Source organism: Sciurus carolinensis, chromosome 18, assembly GCF_902686445.1.
Source record: "Sciurus carolinensis chromosome 18, mSciCar1.2, whole genome shotgun sequence".
NCBI classification, from domain to species: Eukaryota; Metazoa; Chordata; class Mammalia; order Rodentia; family Sciuridae; genus Sciurus; species Sciurus carolinensis.
Window position 1 is genome coordinate 19,234,789 of NC_062230.1, and position 25,706 is coordinate 19,260,494.

General features: G+C 42.9%; 1 protein-coding gene across 2 annotated transcripts in view; it reads left to right on the forward strand.

Moving 5' to 3' along the window:
- Bcl7c (BAF chromatin remodeling complex subunit BCL7C) overlaps positions 1–25,706 on the forward strand; it is a 30,515-nt gene that overhangs the window by 1,802 nt on the left and 3,007 nt on the right. The window contains exons 5-6 of one of the 2 annotated variants that reach the window (XM_047534177.1): positions 1,281–1,366; positions 1,984–2,173. In XM_047534177.1, the coding sequence (XP_047390133.1) occupies positions 1,281–1,366; positions 1,984–2,109 (212 nt within the window). In that variant the 3' untranslated portion in view covers positions 2,110–2,173. Of the gene's footprint in view, positions 1–1,280; positions 1,367–1,983; positions 2,174–25,706 lie in introns of those variants that run through there. The other variant, XM_047534178.1, reaches the window with a different exon arrangement.

Consider the following 25,706-nt stretch of genomic DNA (forward strand, 5'->3'; position numbering starts at 1 on the left):
TGTATACATTTAATTCTTTGTTTATTGCCTCTCTTCCCTACTCCCATCCCATGTCAGCTTCATGAATGTTGGACCCATATTGATCTTGTTCAGTAATAGGTGCCTAGTAAATATTTCTTAAGTGAATAAATAATAGTGATAATCACATGAGTGATTAATAATTATAGGGATAACAACAACTAATATTTATTGAGTCCTTTCTGTGTACCAGGCACCCTTCTAAGCACTTCATGTTTTTTTTTTCTCATTTAATCAGATAACAGGTTATGATCCTGTTATGATCCCTATTCATAGAGGAGACTGAGACCCAGAGAAGTTAAGTAAGGTGCCCACACTCACAGAGCCATTAAACCAGAATCCTGAGCCTGAGTCCTCCTCAGCAATTCTGTCTTCCACATAGTCAGTCCCCTGTCTGGTCAGAACATATCTCACTTTCCCCTGCCTCGCCAGTCCTGACCAGTTCTGGCCATCCCCTCTCACCTGTCCCTGCTCCAGCTTCCACACTGCCTCCATACAGCTGCCAGAACAGCTTTTTCTGATTTACAAGTTTGACATGGTAATTGTCCTGCTTCACAACCTTCATCGGTTCCCCATGGCCTTTGACACCTCTGCTTAACAACTGGGGTCTTCAGGAACTGTTCCCTGCTGATCCCTTTATTCCCTGGCAAGAACACCACACCATGAACCTACTGGCCAGGTCTAGATTGTGCCAAGCACTTTGCTACTATAAAAATCATGGGACTGGGAGTGTAGCTCAACGGTAGAGATCTTGTCTGGCATGCAGGAGGCCCTAGATTTGATTCCCAGCACTGCAAATAAATAAAAAATCATTTCTAGCATTTATTGAGTACATATCGTGTGCCAAACAATATGCTAAGGGCCTTACCTATATTATCTCATTTAGTCCTCACAATAGTTCTGGTAATTACTGTCATTATCTCCATTGGGCAGATGGGTAAACAGAACTTTAAGTAGCTTGCCCAAGGTCAGGATTTGAATGTAGGCAATTCAACTGCAGAATCTGTGCTTATTAAGCATTTGTGTTAATTGTGTTCTACCCCCCCCCCATTTGTCTACCTAATAAAACCCTACTCACATTTCAAGGTCCCACCTAAATCTTCCTTCCTCTGCATCTGGGATGGCAGCCAGGGGTCTGGCTCCCTCTTGCTGCTCCCGCAGTCTTGACTTACATGGTTAGTGCCTGTCTGTGTTTTTTTTCCCCTCTATGCTACTGGCACAGAGTGGCTGCTCAGGGGATGTGTGTTCACTTGACCTTCTAGATCCCGGGGGCACACCTGCAGGCAGCACTGATGAACCCCCAATGCTGACCAAGGAGGAGCCTGTTCCAGAATTGCTGGAAGCTGAGGTGAGAGTGGCCAGAAGGCTGAACTCCCGGGTCTTGGAGGGAATGGGGGCTCTGGGCACTGGGCAGCTGCATCCTGAGATCCAGGAGGGAGATGCGGAACCCAGGACCCAGCTAAAGGCTTAGAGGCCGGATTCTTGGGACTGAAAAAGGAATAGACGAAGTCTTGAGGACTGGATTAGGGCTGATTTAAGACCCTTAAAAGCCTGAAATGATCATGGTGCTTCTCCATGTGTAAAAAGAAAAAAAAAAAAATTGTAGGCTGAAGATGTAGCTCAGTGGTAGAAGGCGTGCTTAGTATGCACGGACTCTGGGTTCTATCCCCAGCACCACACACACAAAGTGAATCCTAAAATTAGCTTAAGAAAGTCCCTCATAAACTTGACTTTTCTCAGAGGACTACCTTTATGCATTTTTCAAAAAGATCAAATTCCCCCAAACAGTGTTGCCATTGTTATAGTTTTCGGTGTCCTTCTTAATCTTCATCTTAGTCACCTGGCCCTGGGCTAGACTCCTAGGTCCGGAGGGGAGTGGAGTGGAGGCTTTGGAGAAGGCAGAGGCTAGGAGGCTGTACTCCTGGGTTTGGGTGGAGCTCATGCCTGTCCGCCCTTCCTCTCCAGGCCCCCGAAGCTTACCCCGTCTTTGAGCCAGTGCCACCTGTCCCTGAGGCAGCCCAGGGTGACACAGAGGACTCGGAGGGCGCCCCCCCACTCAAGCGCATCTGTCCAAATGCCCCTGACCCCTGAGAAGCCGGCCTGCCTGTCCTGTTGTCCCAGGGGCCCCTTTGGCTTTTTACAAATAAAGACCCTTTTGTAATTTTGTGTCATGTCATTTCCCCGTCAGGGCTGGGGAGGGTCTTTGGAGACAGTTTTGTCTCATGCTCCATTCCTCGGATGGGCTCACTGAGGCTCTAAGAGGACCTTCCGATGGTCATATGTGATCAAATGTGCAGTAGGGGCTTGAGCCAGGACCCTGCTCCAACACTCCCTTACCCTGCCCTGTCTCCTTTCCCTGACCTTCCCTCACCTTCACCCTCCTCTTCTGGGAATCCCAGGACCCTTCTTCCTGCTCAGCCCTCCCCTGGGCCCAGGAATTGTCACAGTTCTGAGCAGTGAGGCCCATGATTCCCAGTTCATTCACAGGAACATGGGGCTAGAAGGATGTAGGGGCCTGGGATGACCCAACCTATTTTTGGCCCTCAGGAGGCTACAGCACTGTGCTCCCCTGCCTTTCTTGAGCTTTTCCTCCACCTGGTACCCCTGGCTACACTTCTGGTTGAGTCCTCCATATCCCCAGCTCCATCTCCACCTCAAGAAGCCTTCCTTGACCCTAGGCTCAATCATTGTCCCCTTCCTTGAGCTTCCCCAACCCCTCAGGCTTGCTTCCCTTTGTTTCAATATTTATCTATCTTGTTTTGGGGTCACTGGTCTTCATGTCTGTCTTGTCCACTAGGCTGTGGGCACCTTGAGGACAGAACTGGGTCCCCAGCCTTGCCTAGCTCAACATTGGGAACAGGGTAGTTTTAGCAACTACTTCATGAATGAATGAATAAGTGAATGGTCTAGGGTTATCCAGGGAGGTTTCTCTAAGGAAGTGGCATTTGAGAAGCCCTGGTTCAAGTCCTGGCTTTGTCATTTACTATCCTTCTGGTTCTAGGCAAGCTATTTCTACTCTCTGAGGCTTAGTTTGCTCATCTGAGCAATGGGGACAATAATTAGGCCTTACCTGCCTCAGTGGTTCATGGAAAACTTCATACCATATAAGGTCCCTCTGTTCCTGCAAGGCAAGTAGGGTCAGAGGTATTAGTCCTGTTTTTATTTTTAATGAAGGAAGAGACCAAGATTCAGAAAGGACAAAATTGGAACTTTAACAAGCCATTTAAAAATGTAAGGGTGTTTCCTGTAATAATAGCAGAGCCAGAGGTGGCCAGGGAAGTGAGGCATGCAGTGATGTAATGTATTTGTTCCTATTGCTGTTGTATCAAGTTGCCACAGAAGTCAGTGGCTTAAAGCGACACAAATTTATTACCTTACAGTTCTGGAAGTCAGATGTCCAAAATTAGACTTACTGTGCTAAAGTGAAGGTGTCCACAGGGCTGGTTCCTCCCAGTCTGTCAGGGAGGATCTGTTTTCTTGACCTTTCCAGCTTCTTGGGGCTATCTGCATTCCTGGGCTTGTGGCTTCTCCCTCCATCTTCAAATCCAGCAGCATGGCATCTTCTAATCTCTCTTTCCTTCCATCATTTCTTCTCCTCTGACCTTCCTGCCTCCCTCTTATAAGGCCCCTTGTGATGACATTGGGTCCACACAGACAGTTCAGGATCCTCTTCCCTTCTCAAGGTCCTGAATTTTCTCAGTCTCCAAAATCCCACTTGCCACGTGAAGTACATACTCACAGATTGTGGGGATTAGGATGTGGACACCTCATCCTACCAGATGTGGTAATCTCAGCCATTTTCTGGGTGTGTTAGTCATATCATTACACCCTTAATGACCCCATGAAGTGATGTGAGTGCTCTGTAAACTCTACCTTGTGTAGTTAGTGGTATGGTGTTAAGGCCCAGAATTTAGGTTCTGTGTTCGAATCTCAGCATCTGTATTCATTTGCTGTGTAACCTTAACCAGTGACTTAACTGCTATTCTCATTTGCCTCAGTTTTCTTATCTGTAAAATGGAATAATTGTAATGTCAGCCTGATGAGACTCTTCTAAAGATTAAATGAGACGATTCCTGGAGAGAAATCCTTTGACTTAGCACATAGTAAGTACTCAATAAATGGCAGTTGTTTTTCCTATTACCCTATTTTACAGATGAGGATACCATAGACCTGCTTGCAAGTGAGGCTAGGAAGAATTTTGGTTCTGGATAGGATGTCTATTTCTTTCTTTGAGAGGCTAAAGTTTGAGTCTAACCATTCTCATCTATCTCCTGGTCACAGGCTCCAGGCAAGTGTCCCCAAGCCAGGCCTGCCCCCACCTTCTCTGTGACTAATTCTCTGACCTTTTTAATAAGCCACCTCTCCCATGTCACAACCCTGATCCATGACTCCCTATCTCCTCCCCATGTTCACACTTTCCTTTTGGAAATTCTTCCATCCTGGGTCTTGGGCTCTGGCCTCCAGCACTCTCCCTTTCTCTGCTCTGTGTCCTGTCCATCTTTGAGCTCTCTCCTCTTCCTGATCCTTAGTATCTGTTGCCCTGGTCTAGCTCTTCTGTTCTTGAATAGACTCCTGCAGTCCCCCACCTTTCTTTTGATTTAGTATTTCCTAATTCCCTGCCTTGAAGTTCTGTCCCCAATCTCCAGACTCAAAAAACTAAATAGCTTGCAACACTTCCACTGGATGTCCGGAGACCTTCAGCCTCATCTCCCCATCAACCATTCCCACTGTCTCCTGTGCCCTTAAATGGCTCCCTAGCCCCAGGAGTCTGAGTACACTTCCCAGCCAACGTGTCCTGAGTCTTTGTGTTAAATGATTCTCCAGTCGGCCCCTTTCTCCAGGGCCTTACTGCTTTACTTTCTTTGAATGTCAAGAAAACCATTGTAACAATTTCCTAGTGGGTTTCCCCGCCTTGCCCTGGGCAACACTTCAGAAGCCCACATCTGCCCATGATGCTGCCCCTGGCCTAAGCCTTCTGGTTCTCATTACCTGCATGCTAGAGTTCATGCTCTGCTGCTTCTACCCAACCCCAGCTACCCTCTGATCTGCTTATAATCACCCCAAAATGCACTCCACCATGTCCTCTCGCTTGGGTTTTGTTCATGCTCTTTGCTTAGCCAGGAGCATCCTCCTTGCCTCCTCTCTTCACCTGGCAAATGCCTTCTTGGTTTTCAAACCACAGATTCCCAGTGGCAACTTCTCCTTTTGAACATGCCCCCCACCTCCTGCTCTGCCTTTGCATGGAGTGCTGGGAATTGCCTCACAATGGTCTGTGTCTGCTCACATCTTCAGCACCTCCTTCAGGAAGGCAGAGGAATTTCCTTGAATCACAGCACTGTTGTCAGCCCTGGGGGTAGAGCATAAAGAAAGCAGAGGGCTGGCAGTATAGCTCAGTGGTACAGCGCTTGCCTAGCAGGGGTGAGGCCTGGGTCCCATCCCCCATACTGCAAAAATGAACAAACAAAAAACAAAACATGGAGCCTACTTTCAGCAAATTGTGTCCTAAGTAGGAAGTTATAAGTATAATCATGGTGGCTTAAGGACAGGGATTATGTTCTGAGAAATGTACTTTAGGCAATTTCATCATTGTGGGACATCAGAGAATACATTTACACAAGCTAAGATGACTACGATGTCATGAAGTGATATCAGCTTTTGGGATCAACCATCATGCAGTCTGTTGTTGACTGAACTTTGGAAAAAAATAAGGCAAAATTTGGGAGATGTAGAAACAGCAGGTTGCAATTTTTAAATGGGGAGGTCAGGGGAGGCCTTACTGAGGAGACATTTGAAGAAAAGCTCAAAGGTGAGGGAAAAAGCCATGCAAGTATTTAGGGAAAGAGCATTTTAGGTAGAGGGAACAGCCAATGCAAAGGCCTGAGCTGGAGCTGGCAGCAAGATCAGTGTGTCTGGAGAGAGAGAGTGGGAGGAAGTGAGTTCAGATCAGGCGGAGCCTCACAGGCAAGGGCAAGCACATAATCTGTCATTCAAATTGGGAGATTTTTGAGAATAAAATCAGGGTAGTATTAAAAATTATTTAGATAACAGGTGAAATCTGGGACAACCAGAATGTCTGATCATCCTCCTTGGAAGTCATTGTTAGGACTCAGGCTTTTGCTGTGGATGTGACAAAGAGCTATTGAAGGAGTCTGAGCAGAGGGTCAACATGATCAGACTTAGGTTTTTTTATTATGAAAAGTTTTAAACATACAGAAAAAAATTTGAATGAATTGAAATAATTCAATTGTTTAAAGAATTGTATGGTCCACACATACACTTGCCACCTAGATCCTGTACCATTTTACTGAATTTGCTTTATCACATATCCATAGCCCTCCATCTTATTTCCCTGATACATTTCAAAATAAGCTGCAGATAATACATATCCCTCTAAACATGTCAAGGTCACACCACTAACTAGAGTCCAGGTTTTTTTTTCCCTTTGAGGTAAAATATCCATATGGTGAAATGCACAGATAACTATACAACTCAGTGAATTTTAACAAATGCAAATATCTGCATAATGCAAACCATTATCAAATATAGAACATCACTAGCACCCCAGGAAATTCCCCCTTTCCCAGCTCCAACTCCCCAGGAGGCAACCACTATTGGGATTTTGTTTCTAAATCACAGATTAGGTGAACCTGTTCTAGAACTTCCTACAAATGGAATTATTGAGTATGTACTAGTCTGCATCTGTTTTCTTTTATTCAGCATAATATTCTTGAAAATAATCCATGTTGTTTTATGGCTCAATAGTTGGTTCCTTTCTGTTGTTGTGCTGCATCCTATAACCTGGATTTGACCAAGATCACTCTCTGAGTGAGAACAGATGGGTCCAGGTTCCCTCCCTCCCTCTTTCTCCCACCACTAGCCTGTTAAGCTCAGGGTTCAGAGACCCAGGTGAGTGCTCCCTGAGAAGGTAGCCTTTTTCCGGAAACCTTATAGAAAAGAGAGTCTATGGCATCCCCAGGGACAGGATCTTAGATGACCAAGTACCCAATTTGCCCAGCCCTGTCAAGCTCCATGTCCCAGGAAACTGCAGTTCACAGCAAACTGGGATCACTGGTCACCCTTGCAGGATCCTGCTCCTAGGGCTTCAGGCCCCTTCTCACCCCATGTGGTACTCCTTTCTTCCAAAGAATTGATTTTCCTTAACACTCCAAACTGGTCTACTCCTCCCCTGTTCTAAACCTTCATGGCTTCCTATGGCTGGCAACCCAAAGAACATTCTTAGACTATGACAGTGGTTCTTGAACTGCTGCACCTTGGAACCACCTGGGGAATCTTTTAAAAATTCTGATGCCTGGCTCCTATTCCAGATATTTTTAATTGGTATAGTGGGCATTGGGGTTTTTATAAGCACCCCTGGTGATACTAATGTGCTGTGACACTTGGGGACCACTGACCTGTGGAAGTGATTTGCTTGGCTTACACATTATTGAATGACATTTAAAATCAAGTAATTTCATATAAAAAATCTGGACTCCCAGCTACCCTTGAAATTAGAAGTACTGAGACATCAAGTTTGCCTCCCGAAGAGGGCATCACAAGGGAGTGCAGCAGAACACTGGCCACCCTTGAAGATGGAATGTGTGCTTTTGAGTTCACACAGTCCTACCTCTCCTAGTGTTTTATGTTTTCTTTTTTTCTTTCCTTGTTTTTTTTTTTTTGTTTTGTTTTTGGTATTGAACCCAGGTGTGTTCTACCACTGAGCTGTACCCCCAGCCCTTTTTTATTTTTTATTTTGAGACAGGGTCTCACTAAGTTGCACAGGCTGGCCTCCAACTGGCAATCCTCCTGCTTCAGCCTCCTGAGTCACTGGGATAACAGGCATCTGCCACCCCCACACCTGGCTTCCTAGAGTCTCACAGTCTTCTCATGTTCCTTTACGTAGCCTACAGGTCCAGCTCCATAATTAGGTCTTCCAGGCACTGGCTTCTGTGCCCCTTCTCAGCCTCCTCACTTATAGTCCTAGTAATACCTCACTTCTGCCTTCTGGCCACACGGGCTTTGTGATGCCCTGTCACACCTGCCTCTGCCCATGCACCAACTTCCTTGGATGGCAAACAGGCCTTGTTTATTTGGGGCCCTGTCCATCTCCCTTGCTTCTCTTCCTCAAGCTCTCCACCATCTAACACTCCTAACTTCCAACACATCAAGGCCTGGCCAGGCTATTCCCACTCAGCACTTGCTACTCCTTTTGCCTGGGAAGTGCTTCTCTTCCTCTCTCTTCCCTTCTCTCATCCTAGATAGTGCTTGCTTGCTTATCTTTCAGGCTCTGGGTTCCATCTTGCCTCCTCCAGGAGGGTTCCTTGTCTTTCAAACTTGGTCAGGTTCCAGTTTAGTGGTTTAGTCACCATACTTCCTCTTGCCTGGGACATCTCCATTCCCCTGCTAGAAATAAGACCACATCTGTCTCCTTTACCTCTGTCCTCCTAGTGTCTAGTGTAGTATGGGTAAATTATTTTTCATTAATGATAAAAGAAAGAACAAAAACAAGTACATCTCTCTTTCTTCACTGGTAAAATCCTATTCCTTTTCTGGTTTTATTTGTACTACAGCATCCAACTCTATACTTCTGAAGACCCAGAATGTCACTAAGGTCAGGTGATCAATGGAGTGTTAGCTCAGGATCCATCTTACAGTGGGAAGAGTGGGTCCCCCAAACTCATCCTGTGGTTATTTCCCCAGTTCCAGAATGTATGTCTGGAACAGACATTCAGGAACTGGCAGAATCTCCACACCAGTTAACAATGTCTCTGCAAGACTGTGAAGGCAGGGTGATTCTGCTTAGTGACTCCAAAGCCCCACGCAGGGCAGGCTCAAGGTCAGAACACAGTGACTTACTTTCCATTGTCTTATATGTGTCCATTTTTCAGGACAAATGTCCTTCTTGCTGTCTCTTTCTTTGTTCCTCTTCAGTCAGGCAGCTGTGGTGTGGCGAAGGGTCAGGATGCAGGATAGGAAAGGAGGTTCCAACTGATTTGTACTGATTTTGAGCAAGTCACCTTCCCCTATCTAGACCTCGTTGCCTCCACTGAAAAATGGAATTAGCAATCTTTTCCTTCACGGGTCATGGCCTGAGCTGTATGTAAACAATTTTTTTGTAAAGTGACTATTTTCAACCTTTATTTTTTAGAACCCACGTAGTAGTATTACAGGCACTTTAGGGGCTTTAGGAAATGCAGTGCCAAAGGAAGCAAAACTCCGTTGTAATCTGTAATCGGTCGTTACCCTGGTTGAGGTTTTAATGTATATTTAAAGATCCAGGAGGGAGCCAGAGAGATGCTATCGGACTAAAAGAAAACAGCCCCGAAAGGGCTGGGTTCTAGGTCAGCTGCTGTGTGCCTTCGGTCGCCTCCTCTGTACCGTGGGAACCTCAGCCCCTGCTTCCCGCGCGGCCTTTTGTGAAGCCGCGAGGAAACAAAGGAGGACAGCGTGCCTGGCGCAGCCCGGCGCCGCGAGAGCGGGGCGCGGCCGTGGGAAGGGTTAAGGCCACCGACGCGCCTCTGGCGTGCTAGAGTGGCCGAGGGCGGACTTCCGGCGGGGCGGAATCGTGGTGGCAGCTCGCCCGCCGCTGGCGTGTGCCGGTGGAAAGTGGAAGGCGGCGTAGCTCAGCCTCCGCCCCGGCCGCACCGGGAGAGTGGGCAGAGGCCCGGCCTTGCCCGCGCGTCTCCTCTTCAGGGGTCAGCGCCAGCGATTTTGATCTTGGACAGCATATCAGCCCCTTCCGGGCGTCAGTTTCCTGGGCTGTGATAGGGGCGTGAGGATCCCGGGGCTAGTTGGGGACTTTCGGTGTTTTAAACTCGCTTGCGCCTTGGAATCCACAGTCAAGGAAGCTGAGGCCGAGAAGGAAGTTACTTTGGAGTTGGAAAGTCATCTCTCCCACCCGCCTGCCTAGTCACATGGATTCCTAGCACTGCTGTTCCAGGACACCCAGCGCGGTCGCGCGCTCTCCCTCTCTTTCTGCCGCCGGGGTTGAAACCCAGGGCCCTATACCTGCCTGGCGAGCGCTCTGCCACTGAGCCATACCCCCAACATTTCTGATAACAGCCACGATTTCGAGCTCATAGCATCAAGCGTGTTACACAAATCATCTGTCATTCTTACGGTAACCTCATGGGGCGGGACCTCCTTTCCACGTTTGACAGATAGGAAAACTGAGACTCAGGGTGATTTCTCTGGTGTCATGATGCAGGTCAGTGGTTAGGGAAGGGTAGAAGCCCAAGTTTGTCTGACCCGATTGGCACGTGTTTTTTTGGCTAACACTGAGCTCATACTATCGGATCCTGTTTAACAAAGAGCAGGATTGTTATCACTGGTCCACAGAACTAGCTAACCCTAACTAGCTAAGTTAAAAGAATAGCGGTCCTGGTTCGGGTGTCTTTGATTTCCTTTAATTACCTTTTTTTTTTTTTAAGTGCTTTATTAATACAAAGCTATAAAGCATGAGAAATTTAAATGTGTCATGAACATAGTGGGTTTTTTAATGCGAGAATCTTTATTTTGACAAATTAGGGCAGTGTAACAATTTTGACATGAAAAATTAAAAACAAAAGCAGGTAAAAATAAATGTTTACAGGGCTAGCGTTGTGACTCAGTGGTAGAGCCCTTGCCTAGCAGGTGTGAGGCACTGGGTTTGATCCTCAGCACCGCATATAAATAAAGGTATTGTGTACATCTACAACTAACAATGAATAACAAATTAATGTAGAAATAATACAAAAGGGGGTTTTATTATTTTTTTAGTTGTAGATGGACACAATACCTTTATTTTATTTATTTCTATGTGGTGCTGAGGATAGAAGCCAGTGCCTCATGCTAGGCAAGCACTCTACCACTGAGCTACAACCCCAGTCCAAGGGTTAATATTCTTAATGAAGATAAACCAAAATGTGATCAATTGTATAAAGCCTCTTCCCTTTATTGGATTTATACCTTTCTTCATATTTTTTAAAACAATAGCTCTACTAAGATATAATTCACACACCGTAGATTTCACCCATTTAAAGTGTACAACCCAATGGTTCTTCCTATATTCAGTTTCCACTTTCACCAAAGCCAATTTTAGAACATTGTCAACACCTCTGAAAGAATATATACTGTTAGCAATTAATCCTATCTCTTCCTTTCCAGATTATCACTAATCTATAGATTTGACTTTTTCTGTCTATATAGGTTTGACTATTTTGAGCATTTTATTATGTCTATATGTGGCCTATGTAGCCTTTGGTGACTGAGGTATTCTTTTTTTCTTTTTGCAATGGGTCTTGAGCATGCTAAGCAGCACTCTACCATTGAATTATGTCCCCAGCCTCCTAAGTTTTGTTCTGTTTTTTGGTACTGGGGATTGAACCCAGATATGTGTTACCACTGAGCTACATCCCTACTGTTTTGAGATAGGGTTGCAAAGTTGCTGATTGCCTCGCTAAGCTGCTGAGGCTGACTTGGAACTTGCGATCATCCTGTCTCAGCCTCCCAAATTGCTGGGATTATAGGTGCACTACCATGCCCAGCTGAGGTAATCTTTTTCAACAAACAAAATTCAGGCCTTGAACTCAAAGATTTGGCTTGTCACCATAGCTAACTATAAGTGAACAGCATTGTTTTGATTTTGTCCCATGTATTTTCACCATTCTAGTGTAAATGATAGGCATGTCCTGTTTATGGTAGTAAAGTTTCTCTTTTTGAATAAACATATTTACCTAAAAAAGTAAGTTGATGCTGGGTCTGCTGGTGCATACATGTAATCCCATCAACTCAGGAGGGTGAGATAGGAGGATTGCAAGTTCAAAGCCAACCTCAGCAATTTAGTGAGACCCTAAGCAACTTAGTGAGACTCTGTCTCTAATAAAAAATAAAAAGGGCTGGGGATGTGGCTCATTGGTAAAGCACCCCCTGGGTTCAATCCCTGGTACCCAAAAAAAAAAAAAAAAAAAAAAAAAAAAGTTGATAACTCTAAAGGACAAATTTAAAGAGTAATGAATATAATATGTATCAAAGATTGAGGAGATGGGATACAAATGAAGTTTGGAAAACACTGGATTGTTTGACTTAAGGTTCCCCAGGACATAATTTGAAAACAACTCTGATTTAATTTTACTTTACTAATAACTTCTGTGAGAAAGTACATCATTTTACTGATGGAAGAGTCAGGACTGAGGGTGTAGCTAAGGGGTAGAGTACTTGCCTAGCAGGCACAAAGCTCTGCAATGCAAAACAACAAAACAAAACAACAGGAAGCAGGTTCAGCAGAGAAGTGTCTTGTCCAAAGTCACACAGCTGGTGACAGGACCTAGGTCTGTCTGATTCCCCAAACCACCTCCTTACCAAATCTGGAAGTAGACAGAGCTGGAGAATGGAAGAGCAGTCTTGAGAGAAAACTGAACAATTAGACCAAAACATGTGAGTGCCTGGTTGACTAAGTTGTCCTGGGTACCCCTTTAAACAGATATTCAAATATTTCTATAAAACAGTTTAATTTATGCCTCTAAACAGAAATCCTAATTCAGTCACCATTGGGCTTTCTTCCTTTTGCCTTCCTGACGATTGGAGGTGTTCCCTGGGTATCCAGCATGTGTGAGAGTGGGTGGAGTCTAATCACTAGATCATTGTGGTTTCTGTTGGCTTCACTGTCCAAGTCCACAGTGGTTCTAAGGGTGTTAGACCAGTGAGAATAGAATATGACACTCCATAGGGCTGCATTCACTGATATGGGTGCATGTATTTGGTAGATTCCAGATTTAATATGTTAACTTGCATGTTTAAAGTTAGCCCTAAGAGTGGGCTAACTTTAGAATCACCCTTAGAATCCATTTTTTCCCCATACTCCCCATGTTTCTCCAACAAGTTAATGTCCTGCAATTCCTTTGATGTAAATTGTTTCCTCCTCCATTATTTTCACATAATGTGTACCTTCCCCTCTGGATCATGCTGAGATTTGACCCCAGTTAAAGACAAAGTGGCAAAAGGGTGGTTTGGGTGGATTTTGAGAGAAATGAACATCCACTTTTGCCCATAAATCCATAGCTTCCGTGGGCATTGAATCTCTGGGCTGGCTAGGACTCTGTACATAGGGTCTCAGATTTTCTGGAATGTTAGCCAGCCACCTGATCTCAGGGCTGGCACTTCCCTGGATCACAGCCCTGGGGCATGAGCCAGAGCTCCCTCTCTTCCCTTACCAGCCAGGGGACTTTCCCATCCCTTGCTATCTATCACCTTCACCAAGACCCTCTGCCTGCACACTCAAACCCTACTCCATGTCTTATTCTTTCACTGTGGGCTTTAACAGCCCATTAAACACACAGCCAATTTTCAATAGAACTAGTTTCTTAAGAGTGCTCCATTCACACTCACAAAATCATTTCAATTCTGAGGTAAGTACTATTATTATTTCCATTTTACAGATGAGAAAACAGAAGTATAGAGAAGTTAAGTCACTTGTTCCCTAGTTGGTAAAGGCAGATTTGAACCCACGTAGTCTGACTTCAGAATATGCACTCTCAAACATACATAAGGACTATTTTACCCATCATTTGTGACAATATTTTTGCATTCCTTATGTATTGGGACCCTCCCAAGGTAGTCTTTATTTGCTTAGGAAAAAGAATTGAGAATTCCCCTTTCCGGAGAGGAGTTCAAGTACCCCAGGACCTAGCTTTCCCATTTCATCTATCATGCCAATCCTTTCAATTTCCTTTTCTGTGTGATGCCAGGAAAGTTCTAGCATCTCATTCACTAATTGTAGATCACCATTAAGTCCAAATCTCAGCCAACGAAATAAACTCTTAGGGCTAACTTTAAACCTGCAAGTTAACATATTAAATCTGGAATCTACCAAATACATGCACCCATATCAGTGAATGCAGCCCTATGGAGTGTCATATTCTATTCTCACTGGTCTAACACCCTTAGAATCCATTTTTTCCCCATACTCCCCATGTTTCTCCAACAAGTTAATGTCCTGCAATTCCTTTGATGTAAATTGTTTCCTCCTCCATTATTTTCACACAATGTGTACCTTCCCTGCTGGATCATGCTGAGATTTGACCCCAGTTAAAGACAAAGTGGCAAAAGGGTGGTTTGGGTGGATTTTGAGAGAAATGAACATCTACTTTTGCCCAGGTGAGGAAATCCAGGGCTTTCAAATAGAGGAAACTGCCAGGTGTGTTGGCTCAGGCCTGTAATCCTGAGCAATTCTAGAGGTTGAAGCAAGAGGATCTCAAGTTTAAGACCAACCTCAGCAACTTAGGGAGACCCTATCCCAAAATAAAAAATGTAAAAAGGACTGGAAATGTAACTCAGTGGTAAGGTATCCCTGGGTTCAATCTCTAGTACCAAAACAAACAAACAAGCAAAAACAAACAAACAAAAAACCTTAGTTTCCTAAAACCTGAAGGGTGGGCTACTTCCACTCACAAGGGAGACTGAATGTCTTAGGAGTTCAATATTGTCTACTTCCTCTGGGTCCAGTACCATTCCAAATTTCTGTTCTTTCCTGATCAATATCTTAGTTTTGTGTTTTGGGATTTTAGTTTTATTTTTGTTTTTGCTTTGGTACTGAGAGCAAACCCAGGGACACTTAACCACTGAGCCACAACCCCAGCCCCTTTTTCATTTTGAGACAGGATCTTGAAAATTGCCTAGGCCCTAAGTTTTGAGGCTGGCTTTGAACTTATGATCTTCCTGCCTCAGCCGCCTGAGCCACTGGGATTACAGGTGTGCACCACACCCAGCAGTTTCTTAGTTTTTCCATGACAAATTTGTTGAGACTGAATTCCACTGTCACTGTAATTCAGCAAACCACACAATTAAATTCTGTGCTTAACTTTTAGCAATAACTGCCCTGGATCTACACAAGCAACAGACTGTTTTAGGCCTGTTGTAAAAGCATTCTGGTTCTTAGATTGTGACTTGAACTGAAAGTTAATAGACCTGAACTTGTGATTTTCTCTGCAATCGTTCAAATGTATTGAAAAGAGAACCTGTGTTAGCAGTCAAAGGTAGCAATTGCTGCAGTTGGCCTTTCCTCACAAGAAGCCACAGCCTGGATTAACTGGTCCCACGGTACACCATGATTACTGGCATCCCATTTCCCATTGGCAAGGTGCTTAGCACTGTGCTCAAGTCCAAGGGCATTACCAGATCAATCCCCAAATCCTATCTTTTTGGATCTGGGACTATTCCCAATACCAATTATTTTATCAGTCAGGGTCCAAACAGGAGCTATAAACCACAATGATAAAGTTTAACATTAGGGGCTGGGGAGATAGCTCAGTCGGTAGAGTGCTTGCCTTGTAAGCACAAGGCCCTGGGTTCGATTCCCCAGCACCCAAAAGAAAAAAAAAAAAAAAGTTTAACATTAGAATAGTTAATTAATTACTAAGAACTATTAGTAAAGGATTGGAACAATGGGGAATTGGCTAATGAGAGCTAAAGATAATTCCAAAGAATACAGAAATAACAGATATAAATATCAGTTACTGTCCTTAGGGCTGAGGTGTTAAGGAAGAGTCCTTTCCCCGTAAAGGCATGGCAGAGAAGTGACTGGTGTGTCTCACCAATGGGTCCTCCTGGAAATCTGCACTCTGGGTTGTCAGTGAACCTGCTGACCACTGAGAACTGCTGGAACCAAGAACCACAGCAAGTATACTCTGCAAGATCTCAGTGCTAGAGAGAGCTTTACCAATACTCTACCATCCTGTCTGCCTGTGTATCTTTCAGAGTACTCTTGGAAGGAACTGAGCACTCTAGAAAAACATGCTAATACAGGAATCAAGCCCTAGAGCATGTATCCCCAGTAAGAACCTAGTACTGGAAAAAATCTGTAACAATACAGCTAACCCAGTGTTGGAGAAAACCAGATTGCTACAAAAGTCAAGTGCTAGAGGAAGATTGACATGCCAGAGTTCGGTACTAGAGAAAGCCATGTGAAGGTCAAGACTGGTGGTGGGTGTGCAAAGACCATCCAAGTGTCTGAAGTCCACTCATGCAAAGGCAGCACGAGGCCTGAGGTTTGTGATGTACACCATTAGGAGAGGGGGTGTGGCAAGCTTCCCAAGGGCTTCTCACTCTGGACATGCATCTAGGGCAGAGGACCACTGAGATGTCCTCACATTACATGTCCTAGCAAAACTACAGCAAGATAAATGAAAACTCTTCAGGACCAGAACCTCGAAGAGCATCCCATCTTTTTGCAGTGTCCTCCAGCGCCCTCTACCGACAAAACTCAGCATAGTGCTCTATGAAACACGTAACTAATGGATCCCATTATCTCAAAGCGAGTACTTGAAGATGAATTTGGAGTTGAGAAGGAATACATTGAAAACTGGCATAGACCCACATACTGAGAGCCAATACGTTAGGAATGGCTACCTCTGGAAATTTCTTCTTCCTGCAAAGACCAGTGAAATAACATATCCCTGGGAAAAGTGCAAGGATTAATGGCACCATGGAAGAATGGAAAGAAGCAGTATGGCCTATGGCAGTATACTCACCAGTATGGCCTATGCAGAAGTCAGATGGATCTTGGAGAACAGGCACTTTATCAGGTCATGACTCCAACTGCAGTTGCTGTCACAGCTACAGGTCTTTCTTGGATGAAAATTGATATGACTCAGGTGTGTAGTTAACCTGACTTTGTATCCATACCAAATGCAACACCTTCCAGGAGCAGTTTTGCTTTTAGCTGTTGAAGCCACCATGGATCTTCAGGTTGCCTCAAGGCTCTGTCAAATCTGCTCTATCATAAAACAATCCACAGAGGTTTTGACATTATTGGATCTGATGAGCAGGAAGTGATAAGTACTTTAATTGCCTTAGTAAGACATACGCAAACTATAAGCCTCATTAAGGATTCAGGGCCCACACCTAAGGGGAGTTTCTGCAGATTCAGTGGTTAGAGTATGAAAAGATATTTCCTTCAGAGTGAAAGATAAGTTGCACTCCATACAGCCTGTTCTTCCCTAAAAGAAACCCTATTTGAATGTCAGAGGCAAAAGACTACCTCATCAATAGAATCACCTAAAGGGCTGCCAGTTTTGAGTAGGGATCAGAGCAGAAAAAGGCTCTGCAGAAGATCCCAGATACTAAAAGTTTCCATGGCAAATAGAGATGCTGTTTGGGACCTCTAGCATGCACAAATAGGAAATTCAAATCACAGATTCCAAGATTTTTAGTAAATCTAAGACTTTAAATAAAAAAAAAATTTGTAGTTGTATATGAACAGAATGCCTTTATATTATTTTTATGCAGTGCTAAGGATCCGACCCAGTGCCTCACATCTGCTAGGAAAGCACTTTGCCACTGAGCTACAGCCCTAGCCCTCTAAGACAGTTTTTGCAGACAACTATCCTACTTTTGAGAAACCCTGTTACTGGGTGTTGATGGGGTCTAACCAGAGACATCAGGTGATCATGTGAGTTGAGCTTCTCCTCATGAGTGGAATGTCATCTGACTGATTCAACCATAAGATTGGTTGTGTACAGCAGCAATCTATCAGCAAGTGGAAATGGTGTATAGGTTACCGAGATTGGAAAGGTCCAGAAGCTATGAGCCATTTATATGAGCAGGCAGCTAGACATCTTCAATATCAACTCCTGCTTCATTGTCTTGTCTCCCTCAGTTAATGTCTGTGACCAGCTGACGCAGGTAGAACAAACTCAAGCCTGTTTACAGATGAGTGTGCATGATCTGTGGTTACAACTTGCAGTGACAACTGTAGTACCATAGCCCTGCTTGGGTGAAACTGAAGGACAGTGAGGTGGTGAAATCCTCACTGTGGACAGAGTCTGGGGCAGGGCATTGGACTGTTTACTCTAACTGGCATGAGAAATGAGCAAAAGCACAGATCTCTATTGATTTGAGGACAGTTGCTAATAATAGTTTGGTTAGACAGGAATTTGAAAGGAATAGGACTGGAAGATTGATCACAAGTATTTTTGAGCTCTTGTAATCTGTTTTTGAAACAGTTCTTCTCGATCAGTTTTACTTCAGTTGGAACCATTCTGGGACTAGATTGTTCTTCTCTCTTCTGGTTTCTGAGTACTTTAGATGGGTGGTTAACTTTTCTTTATTTCTGATTTTATTGACTCTTGGCAGTTAGAACAGGATATTGGGTTCTCCCAAACAGACAAGTGGTGTAAGACAACACTGATTTATTATTTTACAGTTCCACAGGTCAGACTTTATGGGCTTGATTAGGTGCTCAGCTCAGGATCTCGGAAGGCCAAAGTCAAAGTGTTGGCTCATATGTAGAGTTCCTGGGAAGAATCCACCTCTGAGCTCATCCTCCATCTTCAAGTCCACAGTGCTTCAAATCTCTGACTTCCAGGCTGGGGTTGTGGCTCAGTGGTAGCGTGTTTGCCTAGCACTCGTGAGACCCTGGGTTCGATCCTCAGCACCACATAAAAAAAATAAGATAAAGGTATTATGTCCACCTACAACTAAAACATATATTTAAAAAATAAAAATCTCTGACTTCCTCTTCTGCTTCCAGCTGGGGAAAACTGCTCCGTGGTAGAGTATGTGCTTTAGTGTGCACAAGACCCTGCCTGGATTGGGTCCCAAGCACCAAAAACAAACAAAAATGGTGATCCCCATGGGGTCTTGATCTTTGTATCTTAACATCAACTGACTTGGAACTTTACATTTGCAAAATCCTTTCACAGCAGTACCTAGATTAGTGTGTTTTTGAATAACCAGGAACAGGAATCTGGGGGAGAATTCTTCAGAATTCTGCCTACCACCCTAAGGAATCTTTGTCTTTCCCCCAGATCTTGAGAGAAAGCAGGTCTCTTCCACCACAGGTTTCTTTTTTTTAGTTGTCAATGGACATGCCAGGCAAGCGCTCTACCACTGAGCCACAACCCCAGCCCCTGCCACAGGTTTCTTAGATACCAGCACAAAAGAAAAGAAATTGTGGTACAGTTTCTATCCCCTGGACAATTACAGTCAACTCCTCAGTTGGTTTATAAATTCTTAGCAACTTTGTGTGAGTTGGAAAAAGGGGCCCTTTTCTTAAAACAATTTACTGCTATCAGAAATTTCTTTTTTTTTCTTTCTTTCTTTTTTTTTTTTTGCAGTGCTAGGGATTGAACCCAAGGCCTTGTGCTTGCAAGGCAAGCGCTCTACCAACTGAGCTATATCCCCAGTCCAGAAAATTTTTTTTTTTGCATTTTTTTTTGTAGTCATTTTTTTTTTATTGTAAACAAATGGGATACATGTTGTTTCTCTGTTTGTACCGGAAAATTTTTGTAATAACTATACAAAACTATGTTCACCCAAAATCGAATGGCATCTTCAGTTATGGGGTGTATGACATCCACAATTATGAGCAATTACCCTGATCCTATTAGATACTGTGGTCTTAGATACACCTTCTGTATTCCAACCACTTGCCCACCCTGGCTTTTGTCTATAGAGACATTTATCCCTCAGAATCTTTTTTGTTGTTGTTGATGAACCTTTATTTATTTTTATATGTGGTATGAGAATTGAACCCAGTGCCTCACGCATGCTAGGCAAGAGCTCTACCACTGAGCTACAACTCCAGCCCTCAGAATCTTTTTTTAAATTGAGTACTGGAGATTAAACCCAGGTTGCTTTAGCACTGAGGTACATCCTCAGGCCTTTATCTTTTCCTTTGTTTTTTTTTTTTTTTTTTTTTTTTTTTTTTGAGATAGGGTCTCCCTAAATTCCTGAAGACCTCACTTGCTGAAGCTGACCTTGAACTTACTTATTTTTTTAAATTTATTTTTTAGATGTAGATGGACCTTTATTCTATTCATTTATTTATATGCAGTGCTAAGAATCGAACCCAGTGCCTCATACATGCTAGGCAGGCACTCTACCACTAAGCCACAACCCCAGCACCATGACTTGAACTTATGATTCACTGCCTCAGCCTCCCAAGTTGCTGGAATTATAGGTGTTGCCACCATGCCTGACCTTTGTGTGTGTGTGTGTTTCAAAAGGTTAAACCCAGGTTGCCTTATCATTGAGCTCTATCCTCAGCCCCTTTTATTTTTGCTTTTGAGATAGGGTCTCACTAAGTTGCCCTGGTGAACTTGTGATCCTCCTGCCTCAGCCTCCCTAGTAGCTAAGATATAGATGTGTGCCACCACACCAGACCCCAGAATCTTTCTTTATGACATTTTTCATTGATTTATTTTTCTGTTGGTGACACAGGGAAAATGTGAAATGAAATCACCATCAATTGGCCGGGCGCAGTGGCGCACACCTGTAATCCCAGCGACTCAGGAGGCTGAGGTAGGAGGATTGCAAGTTTGAAGCCAGGCTCAGCAATTTAGCAAGGCTGTAGGTAACTTGGTGAGACCATGTCTCAAAATAACAATAAAAAGGACTGGGATGTGGCTAAGTAGTAAAGGACCCCTGGATTCAATCCTTGGTATCCCCCCAAAATTGTCACTGGTCTAATCCAGTATTTTGTTATATTCGTACACAAATATTCAAGATCCTGCAAGAAACAAACTCTGAAGTAACAGCAACATTAAGGTAATAAAATAAGCCACTAATGTTACTGTCTATATCTATAACACATGTATAAGTATATATATTTGTTTTTTTTGTTTTGTTTTGTTTTGTGGTGCTAGGGATGGAACCCAGGGTCTCACACGTGCTAGGCAAGTGCTCTATCACTGAGCTACACCCCAACCCCATGTATAGATACAGATCAAAGATATATATGATCAATAACTGTGCATTGTGCACACATGCACACACGCACACATACACACACATACAGTCACATATATACATAATATCCTCCTCACAGGAACCCTTTTTGGGTGGGGATTATTATCTGTACTACATAGATAAGAAAAGTGAGGCTCAGTGATGTTATATTACTTACCAAAGGTCATGGATAATAAGAAGCTGAGTCAGATTGAAACCTCTGCCCACCAATCCAAAGTCAGTGCTCCTAACCACTTTTGTGGAGATTAGTGTCCTGAATTGAGACCTTTGCTCTGTGCCTCCTGAATAGAAGCCAGGTCTGTTCTGTGGTGAAGCCAATGTCCCAATCTGGGACAGGGAAGAGTCCTGGCATGTCCTGGTCCTATTCATGGGAATGGCCTGAAGGGAAAAGGGTGATAGGGTACTGTCTGTGGGTAAAAGAAGGCAGCCAATGGGACTTGGAGGCGGCAGGAATGATAGGGCCCTGCTCACCAATTTATCTCCAGTGCCTGGTTCCTGGCTGGTGTTCAGTCACCACATGCTGAATGACCAGGTGCCTTCCTGATCAGCCAGCGGACAGCATGCCACGCAAAGTCTCCTCTGTAGGCTGCACCTCTGATGTCAGCTTCTGCTATCAACCCCTACCCTTTCCAGTAAATTAACTCATTGGAACTGGACTCCAGAGCATCTGTTGTTGGCCCTCTGCCAAGTGCTTTATACACCTCTTCTTATTTGAAGTCCTCACAAGAACCCAACAGCAGATTATTTCATATTTGAAAGACTTCTGAGCTGGAAAGAAAGATCCACTCAATTTAAATTGGTCAATTTATTAGGCTGTGTTTAACAAAAAGAAAAAAAATTAAAGCCTTTTGTTCATAGGGGAATTAGGCTTTGATACAAATTTAACTAAAGTATCTTAAATAATTTAAACTGCAAATACAAATTCAATATGACTGCTTTTTTTAGCTACTTCATTTGCTTTAAGCATACACAAATACAATGCTTATAGAATTTCTTGGGCTGGGGGTATACTCAGTGGTAGAGCACTTGCCTAGCAAATGTGAAGCCCTGGGTTCAATTCCCAGCACCAGACAGACAGACAGTCACATACAAACAGAGAATATATTCAAACCTGCCATCAAGTGGTTATAATATTTATAAAAACTGTGGGTTTAATTTTTTTAAAAAAATTTTAGTTATAAAGAACTAAATACTCAATACTAAATACAGTACCTTTATGTATTTTATTTATTTTTATGTGGTGATGAGGATTGAACCCAGGGCCTCACACATGCTAGGCAAGTGACCTACCACTGAGCTATACCTCTAGCCCCTGTGGATTTATTCTTCCAACACTTTCCTGGGGCCTTTCTAGGATTTCAGTAATTCTACCAGTTATTATTTGTGTATTTTCCTAGAGTTTCTGTGATCCTACTAGATCTAAAAGAATAAGGAAACTGTTCCAGAATAGGCTGTGGTTGCAGGTTCTGGGCAAAGACGTGTTGTCAGGTTGAGTGGTTCTAAGGTTCAAATCTGAGCTGCTCATCATTAGCACTAGCACTTTTTTATGGTGAAATTTTTCTTGTTACCATGTGGTGCTTTTAACTTTCTTTATCTGTTTTCTGTCTTCCTTTTGTATGCTTTAAAAAAACATTTTAAGCTAGGCTCTGTGTATTCCTGTAATCCTCAGAAGGCTGAGGCAGGAGGATCACAAGTTCAGTGCCAGCCTGGGCAACTTAGTGAGATCCTGTTTCAAAATAAAAATCCAAGAGGGCCAGGATATAGTTCAGTGGTAGAGTACCCTGGGTTTAATCCTCAGTACTGAAAAAAAAAAGTTTTATTATGGAAATTTCAAACATATAGAAATAAATTTCATAGCACAGGAAACCACCACTCAACTTTACCAATCATCAACTGGTGGCCACTGACTCTTGCCCCTTATTATTTTGAAGCAAATCCCAGATATCATAGATAAAATTCTATGTGCTCTAAGGATAAGGGTTTTTTGTTTGTTTGTTTGAGTACTGGGGATTGAACCCAGGTACATTACCACTGGGCTACATTCCCAGCCCTGTTTATTTATTTGTTTATTTATTTATTTAAAATTTAAGACAGGGTCTCACTAAGTTACTTAGGGCCTCACTAAGTTGCTGAGGCTGGCTTCAAACTTGTGATCCTCCTGCCTCAGCCTCCCGAGTCACTGGGATTATAGGTGTGCATTACCATGCCCGGTTAAGGATAAGGATTTTAAACCACAGTATAACTAAAAATGTATAAGAAAATATTATAAGAAAATATGCGCTGGAAGCTGGGCACGGTGGCACATGTCCATAATTCCAGCCTCATCAACTTATCAGGGCCCTAAGCAATTTAGGGAGGACCTGTCTCAAAATAAAAAAATAAAAAAGGGATGTGACTCAATGGTTAAGCACCCCTGGGTTCAAGCCCCCAGTATGAATATAAATATAAATATTTGTACACACACACACACACACACACACACATATTCAAATATCCTGAATATTCAAAAATAATTTTTGGTACCATGGATTGAACCAGGCATGCTTAACCACCTTGTCATACCTCAGCCCTTTTTATTTTTTTATTTTGAGATGATCTCACTAAATTGCTGAGGCTGACTTCAAACTTGTGATCCTCCTGCCTCAGCCTCCCTAGTCACTAGGATTATAGGTGTGCCCTGTCATGCCCAGCATCAAATTTTTGATTGCCCCATAAATAGCTACTAATTTTTTCCAGTTTGTGTAAATTGGGGTTCAGTAAGATTCACGTATTTGATTGATTTTACATAGATATCATTTCTGAACTTTGGTGTTTTACCTAGAGATGATACATTCAAGTTATACATGTTCTGAGCATAGTCCTATCATTATCATAAATTGACCTGATCTTTGGCACTATTAAAACCTACCTATTCCAATACTAATTTATAATTGGTAAGGTCACTGAGGTTTCACACATACCATTTTCTGCCATATCCCTTGACACAGACTCAAGCTTGGCTGCACATTAGAATTTAGGGATCTTTTTTAAAGTTGTGGTAAAACATACATAACATAAAAATTATCATTTTAACCATTTTCAGTGCACAGTCAGTAGCATTAAGTATATTCACATTGTTGTGAATCACCAGCACCATCCATCTCTAGAACTCTTCTCATCTGGCCAAACGAAACTGTAAACTGTAAATAATCACTCCCCATTCTCCTCTTCCCCCAGGCCCTGGTAACCCCCTTTTCACTTTCTGCCCCTATGAATTGGACTATTCTAGGTATCTTATACAAGTGGAGTCATACAGTCTTGGTCCTTTTGTGACTTGATTACTTAATATCCTCTAGTTTCATTTATGGTGAAGCATGGATCAGAACTTTCTTCCTTTTCAAGACAGAATAATATTCCATGGTACATAAATACCACATTTTGTTTATCCATTTTTCTGTCAGTGGACATGTGGATAAGTTCCATCTCTTGATTATTGTAAATAATGCTGCTATGAATATGGGTGTTTAAGTATGTCTTTGAGGCTTTACTTTTAATTCTTTTTGGAATTGCTGGATATTTCTGAGAACCTGCCATGCTGCTTTCCACAATATATGTGCCACTTCATCTTTCTGTTCACAGTGCACAAGGGTTTAAATTTTTTCATATCCTCTCCAACATTTATTATTTTGTTTCTTTAGATAGTAGCCATCCTGATGGGTGTGAGGGATATCATTGTGGTTTTGATTTGCATTTCCTTAATTAGTGATATGTCAAATATCTTTTCATGTGCTTGTTGGGCCTTGTATATCTTCTTGGTCCTTTGCTGTTTTTGTTTTGTGATGGTGTCTTGCTCTGTTGCCTAGGCTGGCCTTGAATGACTTGGCTTAAGCCATCCTCCTAGCTTAGCCTCCAAAGTAGCTAGAGTTACAGGTGTGTACCACCTTGTGGGGCACCTTTACTTTATTTTTATTTTCATAATACTGGGAATTGAACCCAGGGGCTCTACCACTGAGCTCCATCCCCAGTCCTTTTTATTTTTTATTTTGAGACAGGGTCTTGATAAATTGCCCAGACTGAACTTGAACTTGTGATCCTCCTGCATTAGCCTCATGAATAGTCAGGGATACAGGTGTGTGTCACTGTGCCCAGCTCCTTTAACATTTTTTAATTGGTTTAAAATTGGCATTGTTAAGCATACAAATACATTCTAGATACTAACCCCTTATCATACAATCTGGGAATCTTTTGTGATAGGACCTAGCACTCAATATTTTTTTAAGCTTCCAGGTGGAGGGCTATTTTATTAGGAGATTAGGTAGTCTGTCTAAGTTAGCTCTCATTAGGACCCACAAGTCTTCTACCACCTGGTGACTTTATGTGTTTATCAGTGCTGAGCAGTCATGGTTAGGGTTCTTGCTTTCCTGGTGTTACCAGACTTCCAGTTCTCTGGTTCTAGTCTTTCCTCCTCACACAGGAAGATACTAGTTAATATTTATTCCTTATAGAGGAAATATAGAAACAAAATATTCATATATTAACATTCTTCTACTTATAACTATTATCAAAATGATACATCATCACTTTTCTGGGTACAACTACCTTTTTAAAGACTTTATCATAGCTTTCTACTTTGGAGTGACTTATAGATTCACAGCTTTTCCCAGATATTTTACATAAGCATATTGACGAGTAAATATTTTAGGGTACCCAAATTGTAACAGCTTGGACAGTGAGAGTTCATTTATCACCACCCCTGATGTCTTTGAAAATATCCTTGTTTTCTGGTATCAAAAGGATGCTGCAGACTCATCCTTATTCTTTGTCTCAAGGAATTAAATCAGTTACACTCCAAGAAGCTCTGATTATTTAAGTGATAAATACTATTAGACATTGTTAGTAGAGCGTAAAGTCCAGGACCTCAAATGGTGACAGAGTTAGAAAAAGTTGTCCTTAAGGTAAAATTTATATTCATCTTTCCAATTTAACAT